Genomic DNA, 13,085 nt, shown 5'->3' on the forward strand with positions numbered 1-13,085 from the left:
CAGTATGTAAACTATGATAGTCTGTCACTTAAAGTACTTGGGTGACTTCACATTGCTGTAAGGACAAGTCCTTAATCCTTAACGTAATTTATGTGATCTGCATCACATAGTTCATATTTTTCCTGTCTAGAACCTCCTTGCTTCTCTCTCTCCATGTATTTCACTCCTGAACAGCTAAGAGATTTTGTCTTCCCTCAGCTCCCTGTTCTCTGTCTTTTTAGAAACTAAATACCTGTTCTTTCCCAACTTAATTCTTCTGGATGGCCTGGAAAATTTCTCCCCATCTTTGAAGACGCAACTCAAATGTTACCTCCACTTTGGTTATTTTGTACTTTATACTATTTTATTTGCTTATGAGTTTTTAATTGCACTTAATACAATATATACATTATATTTTATTTATTATTTACATGCCTGTCTTCCTTTTTAGATCCTTACCTTTTAAAAAAGGTAGGGGCTGTGCCTTATTTTAGAGTAACTACGGACGTAACACAGGTTATTAACAAAGGATAGGTATTTAACAGTATGAATAGTATACATATTTAGAATTCTCAAATATTTTAAATAATTATAATAATAACTTAAAAATAATCATGGCCTTAGTATATCACTTCAGTTCATTTAGAACTCATTACTGCAATGTTGAAAATGGATTTCTTATTAAAGTTAATTATAAATTTCATTTAGATTAGCCACTACCCTTAAAAAAAAAGAAAGAAAGGGAAAAGCACCAAAGAACTTAACTTTATTTCTGAGAAAAAGATTTCCAGTAGATGGCATTGTAAGACTATTTTTGTTTTTCTTGCCATTCCTTTTGCTGGTAGAATTAAAGTTGTTTCTTTCTGATTGCTGTGGTTTATAAAAGTGATTACATCTATATAAAATCATCTTATGGACAGATTGAACGGCCAGAAAACCTACTTAACACATCTCTAGGCTTCTGAGTCTATTCTTTCTGCCAGCTTGTAACCTCACAGGTTCTCTCTCATTGCTTCCTTCATTGAAAAATACACTTATGGGAAACCCATTATGTGTAGGCATAGGGCTAGCATCTGATGACCGAACAAGATAGATATGGATTTATTTCCTCTGGGCCTGCCTTCATTTTCACACAGACCCGGAGTATCAGACCACGTAATGAGAGGTGTGTACTCTAGTGGATCAGAGCTATGGTCTAGAGCAAGATGTTATTGCCAGCTACCTTAGGCAAGGTACCTGATGCCACTGCCTTAGTTTTCTCCCCTGTACAGTGGGGATAGTAACTGTGCCTATCTGATGGGTATGTTTTCATGTGCGCCCCTCTGAAGCAGCACGACGTTGCCTGGCCCAGTGGGTGTTAGCTTTTAGCACCGTCATTACTAGGGTTGCTTTTGCTGCAGAGCGGGATGTGCAGCCCGAGTTGAGTGTGCTTTGGGGACTGATATATCCATAATCATATCCGTAACCGAGGGGTTGTCATCCTGCTATCTCTGATCTACTTGAAGAGCTAAAGATTCTGAAAGATTTAGAAAACCTGAGAAAAAGAAATGTTTGTGGTTTTATCAGTACCTTAAAGGTGATATGTTTGGTTTTGGTGGTTTCTTGGGTTTTTGTGTTGCTACTGCTAAAACAGTTAAGCACCAACATTATGCAGGTTTCCTATAGAAGCCGGGCTAGCTGGGTTCTTTCCATTCAGATCCTGCAGTTGTGGTCAAAGCTTCATGTTCAGTACTGTTAGCAGCTTGGATTCAGGTGAAGCCTTCTCATTTGGTTCATGGCCTTTTGGGCCAGAGAGCAAATACACGTGCACTGGGAGCCTGTAGGAGGGAACTACAGAACTGAACCTCTCATTCTTATTGCAGATTCCACTGTGTAAAGTAATCAGGTTCAACATAGACTACACAATTCATTTCATTGAGGAGATGATGCCCGAGGTAAGAGAAAAGATTACTTAACCGCCTGATGTAGTTTGCTCTTTTTGCTTATTTCACACTTAAATCTTTAAACCATTGAACTTGGCCAGCTCTGGCTGTTTGCCATAGGAATGCCCCCAAAGAATGGTGTTCACTGTCGAAAGGGTCAGTGAGCTGTGGTTCTAGGAGCAAGGTTAAAATTTGGATCATTTTCAACTTCTGTTGACCTGTTTTTTAACTTAATTCTCGTCTTGCATCTGCTGATCGTAACATTACATCTGTTTCCAGTTTGTTTTGGATAGGGGACAGATTCTGGTTACTGGTTGTTATCAGAGGGGAAATTAGAACAGTGAAACCAAATCTGATAGCTGTTGGAATAATCTTATTCATTATCTCCAATGACAAGATCAATGCTTGGTTCATTTTTCTTCCCATGTATTTACATATTTTTCCTAATTGTTTTTCATTGCAGATGCTCAGCAGCAGATTTATCTAAATATATGCAAGAGGTTTAAAATTCCAAAGCAAGATTAATGTGAATCTCAGAATGATTCATTGCCTGATCTTGAATTTAGTGGTGTCAACAAATCACACTAAGAAATAACAACTAGACAGCAAACAAGCTTGTGCACTTAACATTTGTTGAGTTGGGGTCGATTTCCTGAGCCCCCGGCTCTTCTTGCAAACCTTGTTTAACAGTGAAGCTCTGTCGTGGGCAGGGGAGCACTGAGGGGGATTGATGAGCATGACACACAGGCCTAGTTTGCACCTGTTTCATTCCGAGCACGTGCTGGTAATTCTACCTGTCTTTCAAAAAGAATTAAAGAGAAAGGGCCGCCCCTTCATTCTCCAGCTTAGAAGGGCTTTTTTGCTTCCTTTTGATTTTTAAGGTCATAAGCCTTCATTTGCTATTGTAAAAGTTGATGACTTCTGGCGTGATCTCACACAGGGTGATTTATGAACCCTGAGCAAGACAAGTAGGAGGAAGAATTATGAGACAAGTCTCACTTGTAAATATATCATCTGTTAAGCTTGTTTGCAGGAGAAAGTCTTGTAGTTTTTCTTAGCCCTCTATTTGCTTTCATTAAGAATTTGAACTTTTTCACAAAACAAACTGAGGGTTGCTGGGGGGAGGGGGGTTGGGAGAAGTGGGGTAGGGATATGGACATTGGGGAGGGTATGTGCTACGGTGAGTGCTGTGAAGTGTGTAAACCTGGCGATTCACAGACCTGTACCCCTGGGGATAAAAATATATGTTTATAAAAAATTAAAAATTAAAAAAAAAAGAATTTGAACTTTTTTTTTAGCACAGAAGATCTCTTTTTATGGTAATTGTAATGGTGATTCTGGGTGTGTTTGAAGGGTGAGAGTAAGCAGGGGTGGGATGAGGGGACAAACCTGTAAGAGCCGACCAGTGTCGTGTGCCTGTGTAGTTTAAATTAACAAAAAATCCCCAGGAAATTCTGATTCTGAAATTTAATTGGCTGGAAAAATACAATGAGATTTTAGTTTTTAAACTTCACGTTTTATTTGTATGTTTGCAAGGACTGAGTTTACATTTTTGTAGGAGTGCTAATGGCAGTATTGCCTGCTTCATTTATGTCTCAGGTCAATGAACTGTTGTAAGACAGTGGCCAAACTGCTTGGGAAATTACATGGTTTTAATATACACTTTTAAGATGTTCGACTAGAACAAGTGGAACCTCAGTCAATATACATTTATAGTAATACAGTAATTTGATTTTGATTTATTTTTCAGAATTTTTGTGTGAAAGGACTTGAACTCTTTTCATTATTCCTGTTCAGAGATATTTTGGAATTGTATGACTGGAATCTTAAAGGTAAATAACAAGATTTAAAGAAAAGTATAATGCTTGTAGAAGAACGTTGTAGTGTATGTAAAAACTTGAAACAGTGGGGAGACAGTTGGAATTCCTTTTATTTTTTAGATATTCAGGGAAAAGTATGTTATTCCTAGGATTAGCTGCTTTCATTTGATGTGATAAGTTCTTATGGGTCTTATTTTAAATTTTAATAAAATTTGACAGTGGTCATTACCTAAGATTACCATTATCCATTACTTAATTGATACCTAAAAAGATGATATCAGTTACTATGAGTAATTACCTTGATTTATGTACACTTGAGAAAATCTCAGTAGTTAATATTTTAAATCTATTGAACTTTACTGTAATAAGCTTCTTTCAAGATGACAGTATATTAAAACAGAACTTCAGTTAGCCTTCAAAACACACATATACACTTTGAGCTACATCAATTCAAATCTTGGTTCTTAGATAATCGTTCATTCCTTTGGAAGTGTTTGTATTCTAGCAGACATTGACTGACTTATTTTTAAAACAGTGTGTTGATGAATGGCTTTTCAAACCAAGTTTTTAATAGTATGTGTTTCTTTCCCCCCAGTGGTATTGATTAAAATAGAAAAGAATTAAAACACAAGCATTTTATATCATTCAGTAGTTCAACTATAACAAAAATCTATATTTTTGGACTTCTGAAAAAGTTTTACTGCGTATGTCGTACACAAGGTATATCCTTGGGGCCTTTATTCTCCTCTGACTTCGGGTAGTCCCCTCGCTGCAATCTTCATTGGCTGTTTGTGGCAGTTATCACATGATTGATAGAACTGTTGGGGAGAAGAAGGGGTGGTGTTTTTTTATGTCCCTACTTTTCCGGTGGTGTTTCTTTGTGGTTATCATAAATCTTAGGAATTAAGCCACAGTGTTTGTTTTCTAAGGCTGTTTTATTTATTTCTTCTTTCCTTTTCACTTGTTTGCTTTAGGCCCTTTGTTTGAAGACAGCCCTCCCTGCTGCCCAAGATTTCATTTCATGCCACGTTTTGTGAGATTTCTTCCAGGTAAATCTTTTGGTTTGTCAGTGACCCAGTGAGATAGTGCATCTGAAAATAAGCCTGCCATTCTCTTTTTAGTCTGTAGGGATAACTTCCCACCTCTGACCCTGGTAATTATCTACCTCTCAGGTCAGTGATGAAATGCAAAATTTTACGCTTTGATTTGGACCCCTGTGTAATTTATGGTAGCCCCAAATTACATGAGCAATGGGACAGGTTTATAAATTTACAAATTTATAAATTTTGAAAATCTATTTGATAAAATATCATGCAAGTAGTAAAAGTAACATGGAAAAATGTTGCTCTAAAAAATGCATATAGTTAGTTGGAAAATAATTAGTATAAAATTTTATATGCAGCATAATTATAACTATACTAAAAATTACTGCAGTAATAGGTATATTAATGTAGTGATATTATTGGGGTTTTTTTCCTTTTTTTGACACATTCACTTTACAGTGAAAAAAATGTTATTTTCTCACTAATTAAAATATATAAGTATATTATTTTTATTTTTTTAAAGCAGTATTTTAAGTTTTAAATTTTTTTTAAGAGTCTAGCTGTGAGATATGGTGTTGTATTTTGTGTTTTTTAAAAATGTCTGGGTTTCATGAACTCTTTGATGCCTTTTTGTTTGTAAAATTGTCACATAAATGAATTAATCTCTAGAATCTCATTCTGGCATCTCACTTTCTGGAGACATCTTTGAATTCATCCACCCTCCTATGCCCTAGTCCCTTCGTTTCTTCCTGAATCCCCTTTTCTCCTTGTGTATAGCTACCTTTCTTTGCTTTCTCCCTTAAGTCTTGTGCTCTGACTTCTGTCTCTCAGTTCGAGCAACCTCAGTCCCATCACCTTCTGTTGAAATGTCAGTTTGGCTGTTTGCTTGTTCTTGTCCTGTTTCTGGGTCACTCATTGATACTGGGGAAAAAACAATTAGCTGCTGTGATACATCTGTGGTCCACGATTCCAGCTGGGGATCGTTTCAGAATGTAAAATGTGATGTGTTGCTGACATGTCAGCAATTTCAGGAAGTCAGCCCTATGTTCATGCTCTCCTCATGCCTTTTGTCCTCCTGGGGTCTAGAGACCTTACCTCCCATATGCCTAGAGACCTTACCTCCCCTATGCCTCAGAACCCTGGTTTGAGCCTGTCAGCCCTTGGTCCATTCACAGCCGGCTTTGCTTGGGCGCCCCACTCCCTCTAGCCCCGACCCTGCTGCAGCTGCTGATGCCAAAGCCAGCCTCCCACAGGCCGCATCCAGTGGGCACGCTGCAGTTTCGATCTCTTCCCTGGGCTCTTGACCCTGTCTGCCGTGTGCTGAGCTCTCCTTGCTTTCCTCCTGGCTCTCTGATTTGTCTTTTGGGCCTTTTATTTCTCATCTACTCATTCTAGTTTAGATTTGCCTCAAGATTTGTCCTTGATGCCCTTTCTTCAATTCAGACACTCAGTCACAATGGCTTATTTTTATTTTAGGATAGAGTTACTTATATTTTTGGTATTATTGTTAATGCTTATTTCATTTGGAAAATGCATTCAAAAGTTTTCTCCTTTGTACAGCTGGTTTTATTTTATTGAGAAGTCTATTCATGTGGGTGCATCTTTGATTTTATAATGGAGCTTTAGCAGCAAACTTTCTAGAAGACAGTGCTAGAGTGAGCTTGTTGAAAGCCTTTTCTTTCTTCCTCTGTCTGCCTCTAGACATTTTATGACCAGGCAAATCTCTAAAAGGAAGTAGACGGTTTTAAAATCATCTTAAGCAAAAATCTTATGTCAGATATTTACTTTGTGGGATTTGAACTCTTGCAAAATGTTTCTTGTAACTATTGTAGGGATAACATTTAGGTTGTCTTAAAGAAAAAGGCCTAGTGATTTATTTTTAAATGGGATTTACCTTTTCATTAGACTTCCCTTTGAAAATACATATATTAAAACACCCTGAAAGATACAGAAAAAGATACAGAAAGATACAGATCTAATATATAAAATGTATTTTAGTATTGAGTGGCAAATTATAATTGAGTTGTTTTTTACGGTATGACTTCATTAAAATCTTTTAGAAAATGGTGAATTAAAAAGAAAAACATTTTAATATCTATTTTCATTTTTTTTCTGTGCATAGGCTGTCGCTACCTAGTTGTCATCTTAGTAATATATGATTTGAATCCTAGTTTTTACTAATTCATTGAGCAGAAGGTTAATTTTAAGGAACATGGTCCTTAGTGCCAAATTTCTTATCAAAAGGAATAGCATCAATTTATGCTGCCATGAAAAATGCATTCTTAGTCTTCACATTTTGGACCTTTCCTACTCCCTTTCTTCACTTTTTCCTCCTTCCTTCCTATTAACTCCATGAGGCTAAGGAGTAAACAGTGTCTGTCTTGTATCAGTGTTAACATACTACTTGGCACAGTGCAGGGACTCAATAACTTATTTACTGGCTTTATTTAATTGATCACAAGAGTGCCTTAGTTAATTATTCATGTATTTTGTTACTAATGAGAGTGAATGTACTTTCAAACATTCTGTGGTATTATCTCTTATTTTTAAAAAGTAAACCTTTGAATTATAGCACAAACACTGAAAAGTGCACATAGTATAAATACAAGACTTAGTGATTTTCAAGTAAATACACTGTGTTCTCAGCACCCAGATCAAGATTACCAGCATTCAAGACCCCTTTGCAGTCACCTCCCAGCTTCTCAAGGGTAGCTTCTATTCTGACTTGAAAACACCATGTTACTTTTACCTGTTGTTTAATTATAAGAACTAGAATTGTGTATCCTTTTTGTTTCTGCCTTCTTTTGTAATATGTGTTTTTGAGACACCCATTCCCATTAACTGTAGTCGGTTCATTCTCATTACTACATAGTATTATATAGTGTGACAAAAGTGTATTTAACCTGTGATTAATGGACATAGGGGTATTACATATTTTTGGTTCTTTCAAGTAGCATACATATATTCACCATTACACTTGTATGTGCCTTTTGGGGAGCATGTATTTATGCTTTCCTGTTGTGGATATTTATCTGGGAGTAGACATTCTAGTTGTGTTTATTTTAAGCTTTATGGATAATTTCCAACAGTTTTCCAAAATGATGGTTTCATTTTCCCTGTCCACCAGCAGTATAGGATAGTTCAGATTATTCCACATTCTCACCAACATTTGGCATTTTTCTTTCTTTTTCAAGTTAACCATTTTGATGAGTGTTCAGAGGCATCATATTACAGTTTTAATTTTCACTTCTCTAATGACATGAAATGGAGCATCATTTCATATATTAATTGACTGGATATTGTCTTTTGAAATGGCTGTTTGAGTTTTAGTTTATTTTTCTGTTGGGTGATGTATGTCTTTTTTTCATTTGTTAGATACACATACACACACACACACACACCATATTTGAGACTTTCGTCTGATGTGTAGGTTGCCAGTACCTTCTCTTTGGGTTGCTTTTTCATCATCTTAATGGTGATTTGTCATGGACAGACATTCTTAATTTTAATATAGTCCAAATTACATATTCTTTTATGCTTATCTTGTTTATGAAATCTTTGCCTATCCTAAGGTCATCAAGATATTCTCATATATTTTCTAGAAACTTAGATCTCTCTCATATATTTTCTAGAAATTTAGATCTCTCATCTGTCTCAAAACTTGTTTTTCCAGTTGTTATATGAATCAAGTCCTAATCTTTATTTTATTTTTTTAAAGATTCCTTATTTCAATATGAATATCTAGTTGATCCTCAACCATTTATTGGTAAGGTCATTCTTCACAGTATTGAAGTGTTACTTTTGCCCTGTATTGGCCCAGCTGTGTGTGTGTGTACACAAACGATATGAAAGTATATAAAGTAAAAAAGTAAATACCCCCTTCTAGACTATCTATGGTTTGGTTTGTATTCATTTTACCCTATATAAGGAAATTTATGCTTTTTTCTTTAGGTGGGGATAATGCTAAGTATGTTTTACGACTTTCTTTTTTACTCAACTATGTCAGATATCCTGTATAAAAATACATTCCTCATTCTTTAACACCTTCATAGCATTCCATAGTATGAGTGGACGTTAATTTTTATGACAAATCCTCTAGTGACAAGTATTTTGGAGGTATATTTTTTCCCCATTATGTATAAATACTTTGACGGTGGTGTTATGCATCTATAAGGTAGAATCCTACAAGTAAAATTATTTGTTGTGATAGCATTTGGAAAAGGTTGTCCGTTGTACTCTGGAAAGGACATGATATGTAACTCTAACTGGCATTTTTAGCAGTATTTTTTTTTTTGTATGTCTGCCAGCACTGTATATCACGACTAGTACAGTTGTGTCGATCTGAGAGACACAACATAATCTCACAGTTATTATTTGCATCTTACTTGAACTCGTATGAGAATAAGCAGCTTTCATATATTTTAGGTATTTCACAATCCTCTCGTGCTCATTTGCTTTTCATCTGTAGCAATTTATTATATTTAATTGAAGTTTTATCAGTCATTATCCTTTTTCTTTAGTTTCCCAGTTTACCCAGTAAGAGAGTTAGTTTTGAATAGATAGTTTTGAAGATAGTTGTTTCATTTGCTCCATATAAATTTATCCAAAATTAAGCTAATAGTTTAAACCAGGGATTATTTACTTCAGGCTAGTTGGCCAGGAGTCAAGTCACCGAGCAACCAGTTTATTGAGATTTTAAGGATTATCTCTAATTTTTATTTCCTTCCAGTACCCGCCTCTACCTTTGGTGGCCAAACCATTGATAAGAGTTAGTTTAAGGTTTTATTGTTGCTGGAGCTGGGGCTCAGGCAGAGCACAATTCAAGATAGGAAAGCTGCTTTTATGGGAAAGGCTGTTCACTGGTTATATTATCCCTGTTAGGAAAGCTTCAGAATTCCTGAATCAGTTTTGCAAATCGGTTATTGTGCAGATTGATTTCTGGAAGTTGCCCCATTCTGGAGAAGCAGTTTGCAGGTATGGCTGAGAGAAACCCGGAGCCTGGGAGACTATCTCAAAACTCCTGGGGAACCGAGTGTGGTTTTAAAAACCATCAATTGATAGAGCATTTTTTTTTCCATTTGGAAAGTAATGCTTTTGGGGGGAATTTTAGAAAATAGCCATTAATACAAATTAAGATTATGTAAAGACACGTTAGTAGGAATATACAGGAGACACGATAATGCAGTTATACAGTTACTCTCAGTGTAGGCAAAGAGGAAGGTATTTTTATAGTTCTTAAAATAACTATTACGCTGTTGAGAAATGCTCATTTAACCAGCCATATTCTTACCACAAATTCCCTAACAGATTACCCCCCCACCATATAAATAATCAAGCAATATAAACTGAGAGAATTGGGTCTCTAAGAAACAGTTTATAAAGTCTGTCAGTTCATTAATGACTGTCCAGATTCATTCCCTGAAACACAAACTCCAGTTCTTCCCGAATAATGAGCCGTTGTCACAGTTCCAGTCCCAGTGCTGGCAGAATTCCTGCTAACCTTAGCTTACCCGCTCTAATTTCTCATTTATATCATGTCCTATTTATCTCAGCCAATGAGATAAAAATTACTTCCTAGCCCTCAGTGACATAGTTCCATAAATCCCCTACATAAACATGTAGCAAAGCAGACAAACCAAAAGAGCCAATTCATTAACATTAGTAAATTCATGGCCGTCTGTGAGCAAGTGGCTATGTTATTTATCTGCTTCAGAAAGTCATTCCCAGAGATATTTATGGAATGTCTTTTTTACTGGACTGGGCGTGAGGGATGCAGTCCTTGCCCTGCAGGCTCTGACAGGACTCTGGTCTTGTCTTCCTTTTTTAATATTTGCATAAAGATTGCGCCCCAATACCCAACCTGGAGCAGGGCCTCGATCCCCCTCCTCTGTAAACCTTGTATTTCAGGTTCTGTGTCCTGGGTTTCTGCTTTGTCACAGTGGTAAATAGCTGTCTCTTCACACTTTAGTTGCTATTTACAATACTTAGCAGGTTTCAACATGGATTTATAATTTCTCCTTCAGCATTACTGACTTTGCATCTGATGTATGTGTGCTTTTAAATGTTTCTGGTTTCTATGCTGCTGTAAAGCTCTCCTTTCTCATTAGCAACTTTACACCCAAAATAGGTAAAAGCGTTCTGACAGGCATTTGGTGACCTTTTTTCTTTATCTTTTCTTTTAAAATATTTTATTTATTTATTTGAGAGAGTGAGAGAGTGCGCGTGTGTGTGCACGGGTTGGGGGTGGGGCGGTGGGAGAGGGGTGAGCAGACTCTCTGCTGAGTGCAGAGCCTGAGATGGCATTCTACCTCAGCACCCCGAGATCATGACCTGAGCCGAAATCAGATGCTTAACCGATGAGCCACCCAGACACCCTGTGACCTTTTTCTTTATCTCGCAGGTATTTTTCTCCTAAATTGGGCCCTGTCCTTGGTTTGTAGGCTCAAGTATTCCTCTCTTCCAATAGCTTTTTTAGTTTTTCAGTCTTTTCACTTGAAATTCATAGCACTTAGTCTATTTCACTTCTATTTGCAGTGCCATGAAGTCAGCCCTCTGTAACTGCTGGTGGGGACATTTCGGTGCTATTCTGTCTACCTGGCGTTGCATATATTTGCTCCTTCTACCATACACCACCTTCCCCAAATAAAATCTGAGCCTTTTTTTCTAATCCTTACAACAAAACAACCCTCTCTTCCTTCTTACGGCTTGCTGGGCTTCTGATGGGTCCTTGTAGGCCTGCAGTGCTCTTCAGTGAGACTACCACATACAGAGATTATGAGCCAAATACTTTTACTCTTTTCTTGGTTCCTAGTGAATCTAGTCAGTGTGCTAGTTCTTCTCAAGGCTCCCTAGGGTTCCTTTCTCTCTCTGCTGTTCTCTGTGTGTACACATGCGGTGTAAATCAACATATTCTGGCTTTAGTGTTCTCTTTTCCATCTGTTTGCCTCAGACTCCCTAGAAGTAGAGACTACTGTGGGCTCAGACAGACAGGCGTTGTGATAGGCATTATGGCTTTGCTGGGCTCCTTAGCGAAGAGGGGAGCATAGCTGATTAAGGAAAGCATGTTATATGCAGGGAGATTGAAATGTCTTTTGAGACAGACTCTTGAGAAATGTGCCCTTTACAATGGAACTTTGTTCATCAAAGGTGACTCTTGGGTTTAAAGCAGATGCTTTGTAATGAGGCATAAAAAATTTCACTGCTGTGAGCAATAATCTGAATCAGTAGGTAGAACATGTCCTCATGTGGGTTGGTTGTATTTTAGTCACTTCTTGGACAATTTTTTTTTAAATTTATTTATTTGACAGAGAGAAATCACAAGTAGGCAGAGAGACAGGCAGAGAGAGAGAGGGGGAAGCAGGCTCCCCACTGAGCAGAGAGCCCGATGCGGGACTCGATCCCATGACTCTGAGATCATGACCTGAGCCGAAGGCAGCGGCCCAACCCACTGAGCCACCCAGGTGCCCCCCTTTTTTTTTTTTTTTAAATTTTGGAGACTGGCTTTGACTAAGAACTCTGTTTTCAGAGTGTTATCTACAAAGATTCCTGTAGGAACAGTTCTGATTAATCATCATTAGCCTACATGCTTCTTGAGGGTTTAGAGCTTGTGTTTTTATTTTTTCCACGACTGTGACATGGGACCACTCTAGTGCCTGGAACATAACGGTAATAAAACCGATCATCAGAGAATAAAATCCAGAGCTCTTCTTGTGCTCTGTAGAAGCTTTAAAAGATCCAACCTCCCTGCCACCTCTCCATCCACATTACCTCATTCCATCCACATTGCCTCTTTGCAGTTGCTGGAACACGTCAACCGCACTTTACCATAGGCTACTGCTGTGTGTTCTCTCTGAGACACTCTTCTCCCACATTCCTGCATAATGGGCTCCTTTGCTTCTTTCTGGTCTTTGCTGTCATGGCACCTCTTCATAGATTCCTTCCCTGACCACCATTTTATATACAGCTGCAGTCCTTCGGCCGTTTGATTCTTTATAGAAGAGTCTTTATCTTGGCCTGGTCTGTTTTTTGGTTGTTTTTTTACTGTGTCTTGCCCTTCATTATATAAAGGATTTTGGATTTTTAGATCACCACTGCACTTCTAGGGTCTGGAAGAGTGCCTGTGGCATAAAAGGTGCTCAGTAAATATTTGTGAAATATAAACAAGTATTTAATGAATGAATGCATGCCTGCATATATGATAGTTCTATAGCAGCAATGCTGTTTAATTCCATAACAACGTGTGAGATTAAAAAAAAAAAAAAGCCGCACAGATGAAAAAGAAAGAAATTTTGATCTTTATTCTCTTCTTTCTCAGATGTGTA

The 13,085-nt window shown here is 37.3% G+C and overlaps 1 protein-coding gene across 7 annotated transcripts in view; it reads left to right on the forward strand.

Annotated features, from left to right (window-relative positions):
* DROSHA (drosha ribonuclease III) overlaps positions 1–13,085 on the forward strand; it is a 119,362-nt gene that overhangs the window by 37,106 nt on the left and 69,171 nt on the right. For all 7 annotated transcript variants that reach the window (XM_044233359.1, XM_044233387.1, XM_044233396.1 and 4 more), the window contains 3 exons: positions 1,842–1,913; positions 3,652–3,733; positions 4,696–4,770. In XM_044233359.1, the coding sequence (XP_044089294.1) occupies positions 1,842–1,913; positions 3,652–3,733; positions 4,696–4,770 (229 nt within the window). The remainder of the gene's footprint in view (positions 1–1,841; positions 1,914–3,651; positions 3,734–4,695; positions 4,771–13,085) is intronic.

Source organism: Neovison vison, chromosome 1 (assembly GCF_020171115.1).
Source record: "Neovison vison isolate M4711 chromosome 1, ASM_NN_V1, whole genome shotgun sequence".
Classification (NCBI taxonomy): domain Eukaryota; kingdom Metazoa; phylum Chordata; class Mammalia; order Carnivora; family Mustelidae; genus Neogale; species Neogale vison.